The sequence below is a fragment of the Xylona heveae genome, assembly GCF_001619985.1.
Source record: "Xylona heveae TC161 unplaced genomic scaffold L228scaffold_1, whole genome shotgun sequence".
Classification (NCBI taxonomy): domain Eukaryota; kingdom Fungi; phylum Ascomycota; class Xylonomycetes; order Xylonales; family Xylonaceae; genus Xylona; species Xylona heveae.
In genome coordinates this window covers 3,072,989-3,091,543 of record NW_017264193.1, presented here as the reverse complement: position 1 = coordinate 3,091,543, position 18,555 = coordinate 3,072,989, and the positions used below count along the sequence as shown (strand labels likewise).

The 18,555-nt window shown below is 50.3% G+C and overlaps 7 protein-coding genes across 7 annotated transcripts; 3 read left to right on the top strand and 4 right to left on the bottom strand.

Annotated features, from left to right (window-relative positions):
- The first annotated feature begins 252 nt into the window (after window positions 1-252).
- L228DRAFT_258267 (hypothetical protein) lies at window positions 253-4,122 on the top strand. Its single transcript, XM_018334067.1, has 2 exons — window positions 253-696; window positions 756-4,122. The coding sequence occupies exons 1-2, from the start codon at window positions 526-528 to the stop codon at window positions 3,714-3,716; spliced, it is 3,132 nt and encodes a 1,043-aa protein (XP_018192467.1). The 5' UTR covers window positions 253-525; the 3' UTR covers window positions 3,717-4,122.
- Window positions 4,095-5,189, bottom strand: L228DRAFT_258266 (hypothetical protein). Its single transcript, XM_018334066.1, has 4 exons — window positions 5,111-5,189; window positions 4,608-5,031; window positions 4,327-4,453; window positions 4,095-4,210 (listed from the first exon to the last, which is right to left on the bottom strand). The coding sequence occupies exons 2-4, from the start codon at window positions 4,818-4,820 to the stop codon at window positions 4,119-4,121; spliced, it is 432 nt and encodes a 143-aa protein (XP_018192466.1). The 5' UTR covers window positions 4,821-5,031; window positions 5,111-5,189; the 3' UTR covers window positions 4,095-4,118.
- A 179-nt stretch (window positions 5,190-5,368) lies between these two features.
- Window positions 5,369-6,109, top strand: L228DRAFT_21580 (hypothetical protein). Its single transcript, XM_018330095.1, has 3 exons — window positions 5,369-5,499; window positions 5,678-5,807; window positions 6,010-6,109. Exons 1-3 carry the CDS (start codon window positions 5,497-5,499, stop codon window positions 6,069-6,071), a joined length of 195 nt encoding a protein of 64 aa, XP_018192465.1. The 5' UTR covers window positions 5,369-5,496; the 3' UTR covers window positions 6,072-6,109.
- A 520-nt stretch (window positions 6,110-6,629) lies between these two features.
- Window positions 6,630-10,551, bottom strand: L228DRAFT_243453 (Adaptor protein complex AP-3 delta subunit). The gene is made up of 6 exons (XM_018331691.1): window positions 10,334-10,551; window positions 10,141-10,259; window positions 9,877-10,073; window positions 9,435-9,818; window positions 9,157-9,385; window positions 6,630-9,106 (listed from the first exon to the last, which is right to left on the bottom strand). Coding segments are annotated over exons 1-6 (3,159 nt in total). The 5' UTR covers window positions 10,336-10,551; the 3' UTR covers window positions 6,630-6,878.
- A 213-nt stretch (window positions 10,552-10,764) lies between these two features.
- On the top strand, window positions 10,765-12,211 carry L228DRAFT_280050 (hypothetical protein). Its single transcript, XM_018335753.1, has 4 exons — window positions 10,765-11,256; window positions 11,316-11,522; window positions 11,579-11,731; window positions 11,796-12,211. Exons 1-4 carry the CDS (start codon window positions 10,882-10,884, stop codon window positions 12,048-12,050), a joined length of 990 nt encoding a protein of 329 aa, XP_018192463.1. The 5' UTR covers window positions 10,765-10,881; the 3' UTR covers window positions 12,051-12,211.
- Window positions 12,212-12,603: 392 nt separating this feature from the next.
- Window positions 12,604-13,296, bottom strand: L228DRAFT_265257 (hypothetical protein; the record flags this gene model as incomplete). The annotated part of the gene is made up of 1 exon (XM_018334671.1): window positions 12,604-13,296. The coding sequence occupies one exon, from the start codon at window positions 13,294-13,296 to the stop codon at window positions 12,604-12,606; it is 693 nt and encodes a 230-aa protein (XP_018192462.1).
- Window positions 13,297-15,421: 2,125 nt separating this feature from the next.
- Window positions 15,422-18,099, bottom strand: L228DRAFT_21520 (hypothetical protein). The gene is made up of 2 exons (XM_018330070.1): window positions 16,245-18,099; window positions 15,422-16,175 (listed from the first exon to the last, which is right to left on the bottom strand). The coding sequence occupies exons 1-2, from the start codon at window positions 17,889-17,891 to the stop codon at window positions 15,657-15,659; spliced, it is 2,166 nt and encodes a 721-aa protein (XP_018192461.1). The 5' UTR covers window positions 17,892-18,099; the 3' UTR covers window positions 15,422-15,656.
- Window positions 18,100-18,555: the final 456 nt, after the last annotated feature.

Here is an 18,555-nt window from a genome sequence, read left to right as displayed (position 1 = left end):
TATACCGGGTGTTTTACAGGAAAAGAAGCATTCTGTCTCCAATTAGATTTAAGTGCACGAAGACAATGGCTCTAATATTCGCCCGTACCGGAGCAGAGAAGAGGAGCGCTTGACTTAACCGCTCTCGGCTGTAAACCAATCAAACTCGGCAATTCTAGTACGTCCCTTATGTGAGATCCAGAGCAGTTCTTGTCTACAAGTCCAAATAAAGTATAGTTAGTTATCGGCGAAGAAATTGTAGCAACGCCGACAAATACGCTGGATAACAGCGAAAACGCAAAAAATCCCAAAAGTCTCGATCTTCGTGATCTACCAAAGCTCACCCATTTGCAGGTGGTATCGCTACCTCCACCACGATAATATAGGCATCAATTCATGCCAGAGATTTCAAGATAATTCTTTCTGGGCTATTTGCTCACGCCGCCGACTGTTTGCTCCGTATAAGCTTGCGAGGTTAAACCATCCTCGCCCAACGTCTACTCACACGGAGTGGCTTCCGATTGCACTGCCAGTAAATAGGCCGTGATGGCGACAACGATGGAAAATCCTTATATCTTAGCTGATCTACCACATCCTTTGGGCTCAGCGGGCAACCGAATCCTTGCCACCAGTGTTACTGTGGGTGATGGATCCAGGAAGAGAAAACGGGCAGAGCTAGCTGTGGGAATTGACGGAGAGGGCCTCAACATCTATCAGGTAGGAGCCGATGGATCGCGGGAACTTGATTGTCCTTAGAAAACTAAATCATGATATAGGTGCAACCGTCGAAACTCCTCACTTCCTATGCCTTGTCCCCACAGACATCATTAACTTGCGCTCCCTGCTCTACGCGTTATTCGGCCACAACCTCCTCAGCTGCCCGCAGATTTACATATGCCTCCACGTTAGATCCCAAGCCGCGAGTGACCTGCTTCTTCGAGACTGCCGAGACAAAGCCTAATTCGTCCTCCACCTCCGCTGTCGCCTACTCGACGGCGAGCTTTGCCATTTCTACAGACTTGAGTCCGATAGTGCATCTGGAGGTTGTATCCGCCGTTCCGGATGATTTATCTTCGGAGATACGCCATGATTTACTTGTGATACATGAGCACGGAGAGATGGAGGTTTTGTCGGGAGATTTGAAAAGCCAAAGGTGGAGTAGGCCAACGAATGCCCTGTTCGCGGCAGAGAGATCGTCATCAAACTCCCACCAAGTCGAACAATTGCGCGTCGAGTATGCCTTCCTCACGGATGCAAATACCGCGTGCAAAGGGTTACTCAGAGGGAGAGAGGATGTGATCGCATTGCTAAACTCTGCTGTCGAACTACCGGAAAGAGACAGAGCTTCCGTCTCTGTACTGATCTTGGTTACACGGCCTGCAGACGATGCTCTGCTAGCCGAGCAAGGTAGATCTGTGCACATTGTATCTATCCGTGCGTCGTCCAACAAAGGCACACTGGCTATGACGGGAGCGGGGCATTGTCTCCTTCAATACGCGCTCCCTAGACCGCACGGTGACCGGATGATACTGAGGGAACCGCAATTCTCATTCCATGCGGGCACAGGGACAATGTATTTCCTATCTGGGGGTCAACTAACCATTTATGACCTCTCAGGTACAGTCCCTCGCGTGTCAACCCAGCTGCAGCTTGACGATTCCAAAATGAGCTCGTTTTTGCGATTGTCACCAACCTTGGGCATGGCGGTTTCACAAAGAGCCGTGACTGTCTATGACCTCAAGTACCAGTCGGTACAGGGTACAGTTGCCCTTGGGGAGGATTTGCTGGGCGCATCGGAAAGCAAGAAGGCAGGTTCTGCTGGACAGAAACGAGCGAAGGTGTCTGTCAAGCTTCTAGCATATGATTCCAATATCGATCTAGTTGTTGGACTTGCCGGGACCAGACTGGTCGGCTTCCCTGTGGTTGTGGGAGGTAATGATACGCCTGGAACTCGCAAGCGTCGACGGGAATGCTCCCTGATTGACTCGATCGGTCGAGGAATTAAGTCGTCCAAACGACTGCACGGCTCGTCCTCAAACAATGCACTGCCAAGGTCGCTCGGCGAATTGCTCCCTGTCATGGCCGGAGATCCGGCTTGGAGGCAGCGGCAAGCAGATTTGAACCGCTGTGTGGAGGACAACGATGTTGAACAGTTTGAGCATATCCTTGCTGACCATCTTGGTATTACCATCAAGGAAAGTGGGGCTCACAAAGAGGGCCAAGCCAAGAATCTGCCAGAGTGGGATCTTTCCGGGACTCGGATAGCTCGTCACGCCGCGCAAATCGCGGAGATTCGATTCTCCTTACGAAAAATGTTTGCTATCAGCGACGAGCCGAGTTCCCAAAGCGTTGATGGTCATCTGGAAAATCAGCGCGAGAGTACTGGACCGAGACTACGGATCGCCTTCTACGCGCCCAACGTAGCCAATTGGCTTATCCAGACTGGCAGCCTCTCACGAGCAAACGTAGAGTCTGCTCTCCAAGAAGCGCCTTCCATGTCCTTCCAGAGATCCTCTTCGATAACCTCTGGCCAATTTATCGACTCTCTCGTTGAATTCGATCCCGAACTTCACCTTCTCCTGGCCGTTTTGCTCAGTCCTACTATTCTCGAAGTTAAGGACATTGTGCACGTTATCCGGCATATTCTACGCAGTCTACAGTTCCCTGAGGTCCAGAAGAAGCCTCTCCAACTAACGGATGGTTCTCACGAGGATACCCAAGAAGAGCAACTTGATCTTGCCATCCAGGATGCGCAAGATGATGCTGAAGACGATCTCAGGCTCGCTTTTTCCACACTCGAAACAGGCTCCAACGTCCGCGAACACGCGCTGTCTGTTTCGCTCCGGAAACTATGCCAATTTCCTGCCGCAACAACAACGCGGGCATTGAAGTCGGAGCTCGCTGCTGATGAGCTTCTCTCCTTTATTCACCTTCTTCGATTCGAGTTGGCCACTGGCGGTTGGACCTCGCGCTATGTCGACAGCTTTGACGAAGATGACCCCATGAACGGGGGCAGCGGAGAACAACCCGCAAATACTGCTTCAGATCGCGGCGTCGGCCTCATCTGTGGCCTTCTCAACTGCGCCCTCGATGCCGTTGGTACTGTCGGTTGGATCCACTCCGCATCCTTGACAGGCACTTCTGCCGAAAGCGCCAACGACCCCAACAGCACCCAGAATCTCGTCACCTTCCTCAAGGCCGAAGTCTCTGCCGCGCTCGAGGGCATCGAGGAAGCAAGCTACCTCGGCGGCTTGCTGACAGAGGTGCTCCGCTACGGCAAGTCTATGGCCGATGCCACAGCTGTCCCTGCGTCGTCCAAGCAACAGCAGCGAATCAGTGCGTCTACTTCCCACGGTGGTCCTCCCGCAACCCCTGGTCCTCAGAAGTCGCTTCCTCCTGGAGCTGGAGCTCTTTCTACCCCTGCCGCCGCCGCCGCATTTACCACGCCCAGGATTGATGCTCCTCTTGCTACGCCCGCCAGCGCATTCACTCGGTCTACGCCCTACAAGGCGTCAATTGGTGCTGTCGCTCCCGGCACCATCACTACTATTCCCGTCGGCGGCTACACTGATGATACCAATTCCAAGGTTCTCCCGCTCGGACTCAAGGCCGAACAGACCATTTCCAAGACCAAGGTCGGCGCTGGTGGCGAAGTCATGCGGCGGTCTGCCAGAGATATTGGTCGCCTAAAGAGTATGAAGGTTGGCAAATACAGTTTCGAAAAGATTGTGGTTTAGATGTAATTCTCTACGGTTGGGATTTTGTATTCTGTACATATATGGGGTGTCATCATCATATTTCCTCTTTTTTGGTATATATTTTGTTTGAGCGTCGGGAGAAAAAAGTTCAAGGAGGGTTTGTCACTAAATCATTTGGTCGCATTTTTAGACACTGGCAGTTTCTCTCGTTGCCGGTATGTTCTTAGCATAAGCTTGCCACATGTAGCATAGCTTGCGCATATATCCGTATTACATTTTTTTTTCATGCCATATTTATACAATAGGATGCCGAGAATATATGTATTTGATATATGTTGAAACACCAGGAAAAAGAAAATGGGTATCGCGCTACTTAACTTTTTCTCCCCCTATTTTACATCATTTTTACTTCTGCGCAGATCCTTCAACCCGCAACCGCATTCACGACGATGGCTTCTTCTCAGCAGTGACTTCTCGCAGTTTATTCTCCAGCGCAGAAATTTCAGCTACATCCACCAAAAACAAAAGATTAGCTTTGTGAATGACCATAGCACGTATAAACGCAATCAATGTTCTGCCCTTTTTGTGTAGAGAAAGTCCCTCTCGTGAAGAGAAAGCCTCCCCAATGGGCGCAACACAGCTCACGTACCCTCTTTCTCGGCCTTGACTTCGTCCTTTTCCAGCTTCACCCATAACCAGTAGAGCGCTTGGTACGTGAAGACCGCGGGAAGGAATACTTTGGCAATGGGGCGGCTGAATTGCTTGTAGAAATTGGCCTGTTGGTGTTCACATTTTTAATTAGCGCGAGGGAGCGGGGAGAAGTTAAACAGCTGGTTGCATGTTATGTGCATGTCGCTTTCTGCGGCTTTGGGGTCGGAGAGTAATAAAAAAGAAGGGAAACAGAGAAGTAAAAGAGGAGTAAAAGCGTACATGGGCTGACGGCTCTTGCGAAGCGCTTGTCTTTGAGGACGAAGATGCCTGACGACGAGAACCGCGTAGGACAAGGACATTTCCGGCTTGTCGAGATACTGCTCCGTGTGCTGCAAAAGTGGTTCGTATGGCGATTGAAGAAGACTGAAGAGCGATTGTAGGCGTGTTTGCGGCTGACGCGCGCGCAGGCAGGCTTCGTAAGAAAGAGGACATGGCGCTGGCGCTGGAGTGTTGAGCGTTGTGCGTTTGGAAGCGGCGGGGATATCAATCGTATTTCAAGACAAGTGCAAAACTTGATAGACAGTACGAGTTGTTTCGAAGAAGCAATATATCGAAATCTGCTTCCTTGAGGTGCTCCGGGCTATTTGTTCTATTTACAGGATATACGTTGTGTCCGTTGGTCCAGGATAAGTAGGTCGGGATCCTATCGATGTTCCGAATTAGCTTTTCATGCGCGACGAGATTGACGAGACACTTCTTCAGCTTCAGGAAGCAGCACTTACTTTGGGTATTGCAGAAGCAGACAATTGATATTGTTACTGCCTGAGGTAAGGATATTTTCTATGGTACGCTGATACGAAGGTACAGGTCAATCGGAGTCCAACGAGCTCATGTCGAAGCTAAAATGTTCCCTACAGGCCTACCCTACGTGGAGAAACGAGCTAAGCCGAATCGCAACAAGTTTGCACCTTGTTTGCATGGCATATCGCATATCGTGTCCTCTACTCCCCGGGCAATAACTCCGTTCCCTGAAGCTATACACGATACACCAACATTGAACCCTCTGCGCATTCCTCAACAGCCTTTTTTTTTTTCTATAGCGGGGTCTATATAGCCTGTTCGACGACTGAAAACCAAGCTTCACATATACATTTACACTCAATTCACAATGGTTCGTATACCAACCACACCGTCCCTTTGATTTTGGGAAATACAGCTAGCTACACACCTGTTGGCTATGCTCCACGATGACTGCCCTCAGGATCCTCCACAGAATTCCCTATGGATATTCTCTTTACTATGCGCTGTTTGTGGAAAGATGATATAATGGAAAGCTTACAAGTATCCAGGCCCAAACGCCTCAGCAGCGACGCGCGAATGAGAAATATGCCCGCCAGGAGGCCGCCAAGCGGGGCAAGCCCGAGACCGTGGTGAAGAAGCAGAAGAAGGAGAAGGCGCCGATTTCCGCAACATGGGTTTGTACGTACTATCTACTCTTTACTCTTTCCTGTTACTGTCTTTACTCTCTTTCTTGAATCTTGTGTTGTCATTCGGAGAATCTGTCACAATTGTTGCTTTGGGAGGTAGTTCTGCGTCACTATCGTTACGCATCCCGCTTGCGCTTGGAACGCCGTTATACCACGTAATACCATTTGCTAACATGTCCATCTGGTCCTAATAGTGGTCCTCGCGTTCGTCGTCTGCGGTGGTCTTATTTTTGAACTCCTGCGCTTGTTCTTCTAAATAAATCCTCCCCCAGACGAAAGGGGCAATTCGTCCTGACAGTCTTTCTTGTCGTGGCATCATTACTCGCTACTCGCTACTCGCCGATCCATTTATCGTTTTCAAATTGGATTGGCAGCATACTGCATTTCAAAAAATTGTTTTTTATTCCCCCCGCTTGCTTCGGACTTGGGGGAGGGTTGGGTTGGGTTTGCGAGCTTCCCAACGAGCCCATTGAGCCCACGAGCCCATTAAACCCCCTCGGCGCAACGCATTGCAACTGCATAAGATACCATCGTTCATGACACCAGAGTCCCGCAGCAGAAGAAGAAGAAGAGGAAGAAGGGGAGAGTGTATAATATACTATGGACTCCGTTTGAAAAAGAAAATAAAAAAAATTGATGTGAAACGAAATAAAATGATATTTTCGAATCCTATACTTTGCTTTGGACCTGATATTGAGAAAAAGAATTTTGACTTGTTCTCTCAGCCGAGCATGCAGATCAATGTATATAAGATATGGAATTTGTCCTTGAGTCGGAGCTTCTGTGCCTTGAATGCAGATTGGCAACTACTGATGTGCGTCTGTCCTCAAATATTGACCAATCACAACGTATTTCAAATGTCTTGAATCTCTGGAATGTCTTGAATAGGTGCACTATGGTATTAAATTTGGAAAACTGAAAATAAGGTCGCCCATTAAGGGACACATGCATAAGAAATGAAATGCTAAATCCAAAGGGAACACTTCGGCCGCTAGATTCTTTCATGTTACTCGATACCTTAGTCTTCGAATCACCTAAGTAACTCGAGAGAGAGGTATGTTCCCTACTCGGCTGCTTGAGGCGAGGCGTCGTCAATAATCTCAGCCGGTCTCCTCTTCTTTTTCTTCTTTGGCTTGGACACAATGGGCTCTTCAGCGAGTGCAGACACGGGCTCAGCTTGCTCCGCGTGCTCCGCGTCGGCATTGTTCGGTGCCGGTGTCTTGTCCTTTTTGCTACTACTACTGCTCTTCTTCTTCTTGGGCTTCGTAGCATCGGCATCATCTGTTGGCCGCGTTTGCTTCTTCTTCTTCTTCTTTTTAATCATTGTTCCTTCGGGTGGGACGTCCTTGGCGGCCTCGACGCGCTCCGAGGCGCGTTGCATTTCCAGCCGCAATCGTTCGACCTCTTTCATGGCTCGCGCCATCTCGGCTTCTTCCTCCTCGCGCTTCTGGATGTCCTGCACGCCTCCTGCACTGTCGTCGTCGCCTTCGCCTCCAAGCGAGACGGTTCCAAGTCCACTAGAATCAACTTGCAAGAGGGACTTTTTGCCACGGTTGGGCTTCGCGTCAGTCGCAGATGATCCGTTCGGGGTGTTCTCTCCTGATTGGTTGGCGCTGCTAGTACGCCCCTCCACAACAATGTTTTCATCACCGGTGATCTCGTATGTCTTGCGAGGTTTCGGTTTGCGTTTCGCAGGTTGACCGATCCTGGCGGCTTTGGTATCTCTCTCGCCATTGAGATCCAAGTCCATGATTGGAATAGAGTCGATATCCACTTCCTCTCCGTTATTGCCCCGTAGAATGTTGTGTAGGGGTGTAGAGACCGCGGAGCTGGAATCCTCATTCGCAATATAGAATGGATCGTCCTTGTTTCGTTCTCGACGTTCTGCCTTTCTGCGCTCGGCTTGAACGGGATCCAAGTACTCTTTTGGAGTCTCCTGCTGGTACGACGACTCTTTTAATTCTGCGTCAAGCCTTGAAGCAGCTGACTGGGCCACGTTCGAGATTGTAGGCTTATCATTGTAGAAATGATAGAATTCATCTTCGTCTTCTCTATCCCCAACTGCCTCATAGTCTGCCGTCTCCAACAGACTTTGCAACCGTGAATTTATAGGCGTTTCCAAGTCTACCCCGTCTGGTAATGGCACTTTGGCTTGGGCTCCCGGAGCGACGGGATTTAGCTCGAAACCCTCAAACAAAGACGGGAGTGCTTGCGTCAAAAGTAAGGGTGGACCATAATCTTGCTCCATCTCCCCAGCTGCCTGGGAGGCCGCAGCTTCAGATGCTAGTCGAATGAGTTCGAGATACTCGACTGCACGCTCCTGGATCTCCAGATTAGGGTGTTTAGCCAAGGGCTCAAGAAAGTGTATTATTCGAGCCATTTGAAGGGACGTCATGGTCTTCTGTTCAGGGTTCCATGTCATGCTGGCCTGACGGACAATGTACGCGAATACTTTTGGAATAGCCTGTATATATACGGCAAGTATATCCGCAGGGAGGGTAGAGGAAGATGAGTGGAGAAGCGATGAAACCGTTGATCCCGGATCAGCTAAGAGCTCTGCGTACTCTCCGACAATCCAGGCAGCTGGCCCAAGCACTGCTTGGCCACCTCGGCCTGAAGAGGGAAATAGCTTGTCTCGTTGTTCAACCAGGATGAGGGTTTCAGCAGTCCTCGTAGCCTCTAGCCTGACACTCCTTACTCTTACGGCCACATTTTGGAGCTCTGACCCAATGTTGAAAGCCACGTCTTCTTCAGAGGTAGACTCTTGGACAATACCTTTGCTGTGCGGGTCCGCTCCCGTTGCCATAGCCGTGGCCGCGGGGCAATACTTGACAAGCTGCACGAGCACCTCGATATACCACTCAAAATCGGCAACATTGCTATAGGTGTCCTTGGAGCACATCTCAAGGATGCGTCTTATGACATCAACCCTGTATTCGTCCGGGAGCGGCGTCGTTTGCTCTGTCTTTTTATCTGCTGCCCTCAGACTTTCCTCTGGATCTTCGTCATCCGAATCTGCAGCTGGCTCAATACCCGAGTGAAAACCTCTGCTGTTTAAAGGATCGTCGGCAGACGAGGCGTTAGGCGCATTTCGTAGCTGGCGCATCAAACGGCCGACTACAGCCACCAAATTTTCGCTGTTGACCATTCCAACAACCAATTCCAAGGCCCGGAAGCGGATAGAAATGTCGGCATCGTCAATGCAATCCAGGATGACGTCCGAGTGCATCGCCACAAGGTGAGGATGCGAGATGACAATCTTATTAAAAGCAAGAAGGGCGACATATTTTACTATTGCACCGTTAGCTCCGACACATTCCCTCAGATGAGTACTAACTTACAGTTGGGGTCGCCCTCCACCACAGCCATGCCCCTAAGCTTTCCAACACACAGCGCAGCAATCTCTTCACCCTCGCTTGTTCCCTCAACACTTTCCAATATACCTCCCTGGATGATGCCGTTGATACATTCATAGAGAAGAGACATTGCAGGCGTTGTACGAATGATAGTGGTCAAGGGCGGCAGCAACTTGCGCACAAGTCGTGGCTCCAAGGGTGTTAATGTAGCAAACTAGAGCTGTCAGACGCACGTCGATGCGGATGATTCAAAACCAACATACCAACTTGATGATCTTGATAGCCATCCAATTGTTGCCACCGTCTACCAGTAGCTCAAACAAACGAGGAGCTAAGGGAAGAAAATCCTGTGGTCTTCGCCATCCGAGTTCACATACAACGTTGACGATTGCCGCTGTGACACTTGAATCCTCGTCTTCGTCCATCAAACGTTCTTTGATCTTCGGCCATGCTGGTCGTAGTGTTTCAGGATACACCAGCGCAAGCCGATACAAGGTTGCTATAGTCTTCTTGCGAACAGCGGGATTGTGATGTGTTAGTCGGGTGAGAAGGTCGGACAATAACGAGAGTGCCAAGGATGGTGTTATTATATGTGGAACCGTTCCAAGAGGTAGAGAGAGAGTAGTAGGCGTCGGAGATGTCAAGTCCTTTCACAATTATCAGGCTTCAAGAGCTCGACCACAAAGGAGGAGAAAGGCGACTAACCTTCTTCAACAGATTCGTCGCCAGCATAAGAACATCAGTATCCGGCCGGAAACTCTGCACAGCGCCCAGATATCCTACGCGCTTCTGTGGATACTTTGCTGAAGACATGACCTCGAGAACATTGAAAGCAGCCCAAGACATGTCGTGACCAAACATTTCGAGGTATATCAGCTTGAGCAGGGCAGTGGCCTTGAGGTCTGCGGGAGAGGCAGAGTTAGCTTGCTCATGGTACGGGGTGCCGCAAAGCAGCTCGAAATCACTAACCCATGTCCTGGCTCTTGATTTCGGACCGACATTCTCGTAAGCTCGACTGGATGTATTCCCGCTCATTCCCCTTGTGGTTTCGGAGACCTCTAATGAGGTCGTAGAGTGACTTCTCAAACCTAGAACGCCAACATGTGAGCACAGCGAGTTCTGAAGCCGCAAACAAGACAAAAATTGTTGATAAATAGCTTACATCTTCAAATGAATAGGAGTATAAATTGGTGTTTAGATCATGGCAAAGCGATTATTAGGTGAAGGCCAGAACAAGGGTGCTCGCCTGACCATGCTGTGCGCTCCAGCTGGTTATCGAGCGTGGACCATGATTTCGCGTTGCTGGCTGTTCAATGACTGGAGTTTGGAGCTTGACGCGAATATGCGGATAAAGTTGTATTAGTAACAGCCTGAAGGAGCGATTGCGTCGTGGAATGCAACGTTAGAAATGCATAGCTGTATGAGATAATTCAAAAGACAAATCACTTAAGCACCACCAGTAGTTTCGTCTCTCTCTCTGTTGTAACCATCCACCGCCCGCCTCTGCTGCCCCACGGCACCCAGCTCCTTCGGGCGCTTTGCCCGTTTAGGCGACAGTATCTCCGGAGCATCACCGCCAACGGCGCGATTCGACAAATATCCAACCTTTATACGACAAGCTTCTCGCGGCAGGAACTCATTTCAGTGAAGGCAATATATTTGGTGATATCCACGTTTCAAGCTAGTCATCTATCTCCTGCTACTGAAGCCATGACTTCAAGTCTTCTTCATCCGCCGGCGCACTTACCTCCGTCTGTTGCATTGCATCTATCACAACAAGCTCCGCTGCTTCTCCAGAATCATTCGACCAGCAAGCTACCGATTTCAATCCCTTTCCTCTCTACTTCCGAGACGCCTGAGACATGGGCTATTCTGGAAAATCTCCTATTGTCATGCCTTCGAACCGGAGACGACAAGTCAGCGCGTCTCTGCGTCGAGAAGCTGACAGAACGGTTCGGAGAGGAAAATGACCGAGTCATGGGCTTGCAAGGCTTATTCGAAGAGGCCGTGGCCGAGAATGATGCAGATCTAGAGGAACTCATGGCGGAGTATGATGCTATTCTGAAAGAAAACCCTACGAATATGGTACGAACGCACATTCCTAAGATTGGGTTCATCAATCCCTATACTAATATACCGCACAGCCAATCGCGAAGAGACGTATTGCTCTGCTAAGATCTACGGGAAAACTGGAAGAAGCCACAGTCGCGCTGGTAGCATTCCTCGATTCGTCGCCTACGGACGCTGAAGCCTGGGCGGAGTTGGCCGATCTCTATTTATCCCAGGGCCTCTTCTCACAGACCATCTACTGCCTCGAGGAAGTACTCCTGATAGTCCCCAATGCATGGAATGTACAGTAACCCTCATAACATACTGGTAAGGTTTATTGCTGACGGAACTGCACTAGATACACGCTCGTCTCGGCGAAGTCATTTACATGTCGGCACAAGTATCTGGTGAATCTGGCATTGAGAAGTTACTGGTTGACTCCATTCGTCGATTCTGTCGCAGCATTGAACTCTGTGATGACTATCTGCGTGGATTTTATGGACTTAAACTTGTATGGAATGTATCCGCTCCGGATTGGCTGAATTTCTGCTAATGATCATCCTTTTCGATTTCAGACTACTGGACGACTGCTTTCACTGTTGCCTCAGAACTTCAAGCCGGCTTCAACAGTGATCAACCCAGCAGCAGGAGAGCCGGCCCCGCCTACGCTTGCTTATGTGCAACGATTGAACGAAATTGCCACTGCGAAGCTGGCGGAGATAGTTCGGCGCAGTAATGCCGGCGAGAAAGGGTGGGATGGATATGAGCAGGCTGAGATCATTGCCGCGAGAGCATTGCTGGATAAAGACGTAGCAAAAGTGGAGAAATGAGCCGACTTTTCGTTTACCTGAAAAGGATGCCACTATAGCATCGATGTGCTGGCCACATCCGACACTTACTAATAATGATGTAGACTCAAATTTCTTATTTCAATCTGATTGTAATCATGGTATTCATTTTTAAAAACTTCAGTTGTATTAGAGTGGTATATTTGCTCAAAGAGCTGATCAAGTAATGCGCTTATGCTCTGTTGCAATTCGTGATATCAGATTCGGGTTCGAGTAGGGACATTAGATTCATCATCGGTGTGGTAAGCTTTGGATATTTGTTGGAAAAATTAACAGCAACAAGGCAGTGATTTTCTGTGTGCGCCATAAGTCAACGAAGCAATAATTTGTTTGTAATAGAGGCTTACCTATCATTCAAACATTTATTCGACCGAAATTGAATACACATGCGTCATTAAAGTGGAAATGAGGTAGATGTTCGCGGGGGAGCTTCTCCAAGCAAACCGCTTGTTTATGACGTCGCCAAAGTTTATACTGTTGGCTTTCATAATCTCTTGGTCGAGTTGACGTCTCAAGCGCCCAAGCTGCTATTTGATCATGCGGTTTCGCGATAATATTCTCTCCTCCGACCGTCCTGGTCTGTGACGACCACGCGTTCTCTGTTAGCAGAGTGGTAGGATGAAGTTGACTGGCGGGGCATGTAAACATAAGACACGCTGCCACCTTCCGGGTGAGCATGAGAATGTCCTTGGTGCCAGCTGAGTCTAGGCTGATGAGCGCTCCCGCCGCTCATGCTGTGTCTGTGCCTGCGCGCACGACCGTCCACATACCGATAGCTATCGGGCTCTTGTGGAACCAAAGAGGTAGTCCGCACATATTCATAGTCGCGCTCGTAAAAGTCTCCCGAAGCGCGACTAGATCGAGGGCTGTATTGCCGCACGATGGTGTGGTGAGAGGTGCGCGGAGATGCTGACTTCACCGGCTCAAGAGCGCCAGCCGTAGCAGGAGGGGCGGGTGCCGGTGGAGGTGGTGGAGGCGCTGGTTCAGGGGCCGGAGCTGGAGCCGGAGCCGGCGCGGGTTCTGGCTTGGCTACAGGTGGAGGAGCAGGAAGACGCTGACCAGATGACCTTGGAGGAGGCAGACGGTTCTGAGAACTCCGTCGCGCTGGCTCAATAACGGTCACGCTGGTTCGGCGCGTACTGCGCTCAACGATGCTGGGCACGCGCCGAACAGGGCGAGCAGGAATGATGACTTCGTCCGGTTCGGCTCGGACTCTAACAAGGCACATTTTGTGCTTCTCTTTTCACACAATCTCCACGACCTGGTGGTCTCGGCAGGAGGTGTCCTGTAAGTCGTTTTTTGCTTCAAAATTAGGGCCTCTCGAGCCACAATGCTGCGCGATTGGTTGTTGTATACGGTGTACAGGACAAAGAAAGAATTCAGTAAATGCTTTTGCTGTCTATGAGGTTTGCGACTGAGAGCGCTTCCTGTGAGTCAGGGAAGCTGGCCGCAAGTTTGTGCTTCAAAACAGCAAACGAACACCCGCTGTAGCCTTTTGTCCTGAGACAGCTCGAACCCAACAAAACTTGCGAGGAGCACAGATTGTAAGTTGCGGCGCAATACTAGGGCCCCAAAACTGAGGGCGCTCAAGTTGAGTAAAGAGTTCGAAAGACAACGAGCGAACTTTGAGGACTTGGAAAATCACAAATGTTGAATCACGAGGACGTGCCAAGAGAGTGCATCTAGTGACTATTTGATCGAGCTGGTACTGAGCGCGTAAGCAAGGGCATTAGAACGTAACAACAATGAGTCGGAAATTAGTTGAGTGGGTGATTTTGTAGAGTAAGCAAATAGGCTGCCTGCCTTGACATTTTGCAGTGCAGCCGCACCCCCAGTTGTATCCAGTCAGGTTGACTGGGAGGCTTGACCTGCCCCCCAATATATCCGCCCACTCGTTTCGCAGTCATGCATGCCTTGCCATGCCCACATGGTTACTATACTTCTCATACCTCATCCTCAACAATTTGATCCGGTGTAATGTGCGAAATGAGGTCAGATCTTGTGGGGACCGTCCCTGAATCATTCTGCCTGTGCTATAAGCAATGATTTAGTAATTTTACCGTAAAATTGGCTCTGACCACTGGTTGCTCTTATAAGGTCAATGTATCTGTCGGAGTTGTAGACAGGGACGTCAGAGTGGATAAGATAGGGCGCCTCGAGACAATGGACAATCACAAGCTTGTACGAAAGCTACAAGCGAGACAGGGATATATTGGCCCAAACCATGGGTTTGTCAGACACTTGCCACGAGTACTCACGTCTTGTACAACAAGTACTGGCGAAACGGCAGTAGCCCTACGGTTTTGCTACGTTGCACACAGAAACAAGCCCACAATTTTTTCTTATGTTTAGATGAAGACGCGTGACAAGGGTGCAACTGATTGTCCACAATAGAATTTTCAAAAGAAAGAGAAATCCAAAAGAGGGAACCAAAATTGCGGATCATCTTTCCTGGTGACATTTTCTTTTCCCCCAGATTATTCTAGTTATAAGACTTCATAAAATAGCGGCAAGCAAAGCTTCATATTTGGCCGAATAAACTTGCTAAGACTTTTATCATACCAGCCATGTCTAATTAAATCATGAAAAGGGAGCTATTATAATCTTTAAAAAGTACTTATCATAAAGGCTAACAGTGAATAATTGAGTGAAGAGGTGGACGCGAAATGGGGGAATATGCTATAGATAGTGTATGGACAAAGCAAACAAATATGAAGTCGAGCATAAAAAGACCAAGCCAGAGATTAACCTCAAAGACAACAAGGTGCCCATAACTCGCTAATGCCGGATGCATGCAAAAACTAGAGCAGTGTAACAACAGGATGTGAATAGAAAGGCTGTGGTAAAAAAATGAACACGAAAAAAGTTTCAGCCGCTGACATGAAAGTTATCTCCCGTTCCAAAGAAGCCGAAACACCATTAGACACGCCGGCCTAATTGTATGTCGCTGTCAACAAGCCGAACAAACCATCCAGTCTTTCTGATTTCGCCTGGTAAATTGAGTCCCCTAAAAAAATAAAAGGAAAAATGGAGAGGGGAATGAGGCAGAAGGGAAGTAATAAAAATAAAACGAATAAAAAACTGGAAATGTCACCACATCTTCGTCCCCTTCGAGGCATGAAAAAACAACTCGGCGGAGCCGAGAGGAAAAACCATGCCCCCCTGAACCGGCTCGGTGAACGATGATGGAGAGAAGAAGAGAAGAAAAGAGAAGACGATAGTAAAAGTCGGAGGCCTTCCAAAAGCTGGAGAGCGCCTAGCCAAGCCAGCGCAGCTCTCGGCGTCGATCAAAAGGAAAGGATATTAAGTGCGCCGAGAGGGAGCAGAAAAAAGACAATCTTCCGCCCTTTTAACATGAGAGTGACGGATGTTGAAAAAGATTCGAAACAGACTGAGCGGATGCTATGCGGGCCATATCATCTCAGCTCGCCTGTATCCCAACGAGCAAAGAAATTTGCCATAACTTTTCCACAATTCTCTTCCCTCAGAACCCGTTTCGGCTCTGGCAGACCTTCGATCTCAAATATGCACCTACCAACGCTTGGTCGTCTTATCATTTTCTCTCTCTCACTTCAACCTCATCACCGTTCACATGACACGACAGAAGACGTCGTGCTGAGCTCCAATTGGTTCAGGTTTTTTGCTACCTTTTCCCGACTTGGCAGATCGACCGGCAGCCCACATTAAGAGCGGCGACACTTTTGTGGTATGTGCTTTTCTCACGGGAGGCGCACCGGCCGCGTCAGCTGAGTCCACAACAACGACCTCCGGTCCAGCCCCACCACTATCGGGGACAATGACCACCTCAGGGTGCGGCGCTGGGGTAGTCTTCTTCGTACCGCCTTTTGCGCCCTTTGTTCCACGTGCCGGGGCGGCGGGCGGTGGCGGCGGAGCTGCAGCAACCTCTGGAGCGGGGGCAGGCGCAGGAGGCTCTGGCATAGGCCACATATGCATGGTAATAGCCCAGTCCGGTTCAATCACCGTTTCCCAGATTGGGGGAAGAATGATTTCGCCGTTCGGGCCAACCAGGTCATAATGACCTTCTGCTACATGCGGACCAAGAAATTCGACGTGAAGAAACGCTTGCTTGATGAGCTCTTCCATTCCCTAAGGGGGAAAAAACAATGTTAACATTTCTCATAATACAGAGATAAGGATCAGTACAATACCACGTACCTGCCAGGTCTTGCAAAGATGAAAAGGGAAACTGAACTTCCGTCCAACTGCGTCTTTGAATCGTATCGGCTTTTTCTGCATGTCCGGGGGTGGTGCGGCGGCAGCAGCGGCGTCCTCGGCAGCCTTTTTAGCATCAGCAGCAGCCTTTTCGGCGGCAGCCTTTACCGCTGCTTCCTGGTCTGCCTTGGCCTTTTCTTCCGCAGCTTTGAGGAGAGCAGCACCTTCCGCGGTGGCTTTTTCCATGGCGGCCTGTACTGCAGCAGCATGATCTGCTTCAAGCTTTGCCTGAGCAGCCTTTGCAGCGGCAACCGCGTCGGCAGCCGCTTTATCTGCGGCCGCTTGGTCCAAAACCTTCTTTTGAGCTGCCGCAGTCGCTTCGGCCGTTGCCTTGGCGACGGCTTCTTCAATCAGCTTCTTGTCTCTCTCTGCCTTGGCAATCGCCTCCTCAATTTCCTTCTTCTGGGCGGCCGCCCTGTCCGCCGCTTCACGAGCTTCCTTTCTTTCAGCAGCTTCACGCGCCTCCCTCCGTTCTTGTTCGGCAATTTCTCGCTGCTCTTTTCTCTCCTTCTCTGCCGCCTCACGAGCCTCTCTTTCCTTCCTATCCGCAATTTTGCGCTCCTCTTTTTCCTTTTCTGCCTTTAACCTCAGTTCTTCACGTGCAGCCACAGCTGTCTGCTGATCAATAATCAGCTTCTCAAGCCGGGAGTACTTCTCGTCATCTTTTGGATCTGGCGGAGCGGGTGATCCATCTTTTGCCGGTGAGTGAGAGTGAGAGGGGTGTGGAATCATTTGATAGGGGTAATACATGGGTGGAACTCCATGTTGCATGGGATAACCTGGCGGCGGAGAGCCGTACGAGAAGAAAGGCGAGTACTGCATCAATTCTTGGCCCCCATAGGGCGAAGGAGAACCGCCATAGTGGGCAGCTCCCCGGGGTGATAGAGGATTGGCCATTGGTGGTGGTGGTGCAGGCTGGTTTGACGCCGGAGGGAAATATCCAGGAGATCCTGGGCCGGGTGTGGGTGCAAAGGGATTGGGGTATCCAAAGGCACCAGGCTGGGAGAATGGGATTAATTGATTCGTTCCGTTAGGCGCAAAGGGACTGGCGGCGGGGCCAGGTGCGAATCCTGGAGGCGGATGCGGATGACCCCAATTGGGTGGCGGAGGCTGAGCTCCTCGGGCATAGCCCGGAAAGTCTTCAGGGGATTCCACAATTTCTGGTTCAGTCGGCCTCGAATGCCGATGACCTCGGAGAGTATGTTCGTGATGCTGGCTTTCGCGTTTGGGGGGAGACGGTCGTTTGACGTGGTGGACGGCGGGGGCCGGACGAGGAGCCTCGACGACTTGGCGCTCCACGGGAATACGAGAGCGCGAAGCAGAGTCCGACGGGTAGAGATCCTCCCACCCTTCGGAGTCGGGGTAATCGTGACTGGCAGTCGAGGTTGGAGAAGATACGCGGACCCCAGTACCGGTTGAATCTTCGGCGTCGGAAAAGGACGAGTGGTCGGACCCAAGCCCACCAGATTCAAATCTAATATTCAGTCTGTATCCGCCGAGATCGGTGTTAGTCTTCGGGGTACCAGATGTGACAGTTGAAATGGTCAATGCAGTTTTTGGGGCATTCACCACGGAGCGCACGTACGGCATCGAAGCAAAACAATCGACAAGAGAGAATCTTTCTCGTTGCTTTCCTTTGGACAGAAAAGCGAGAGCGAGTACGATCCTTTGGCAAACAATTATGTAGGAGCGGGAATAAAGCAAAGTGCCCACGATTAGGTGAGTTCGTTCAATCTATATTCGGCTTCCGACAAGGATTGTTTTGATGCCTCCCCACTGGGAGAAGTGAGGGTTTGTCGATGCGTGGCGTGGGGGGATTGATGTTTCGACGTTCCTTCTGGCGAAGGATGGAGCCGGGAGGAAGCGATTTTTGTTGTTGTTTTTGCTCCACGCCCGGGGAACGGAAGTGGTGCGAGGGGTAGTTCTAGCCCTCGAATGCGATACTGGGCTAGGGAGAATGACGCCAATGAGTGGGATGCAAGGGAACAAAAAAAGATTCGCGGGCTATGGGGACCCTTGAACACAAGGCAAATGGCGGGAGAAGAGTTGGCGCGTCGAATTGCGCGCGCGGCGGGCGCGAGGGAGAACCTTGGAGCGATGGGAGGCCTGAGGCTTCCACTCTCGCGTTTTATGCGCTGGCATTCGATCAGTTGATGGCCACTTCGCCCCTTCGGGGCCTGTACGGTGACGACAAGCGAACGGGAATGGGTGGGCGACCCAGAGTAGGGGACAGCAAGAGGGGGGAGGGAAAAGG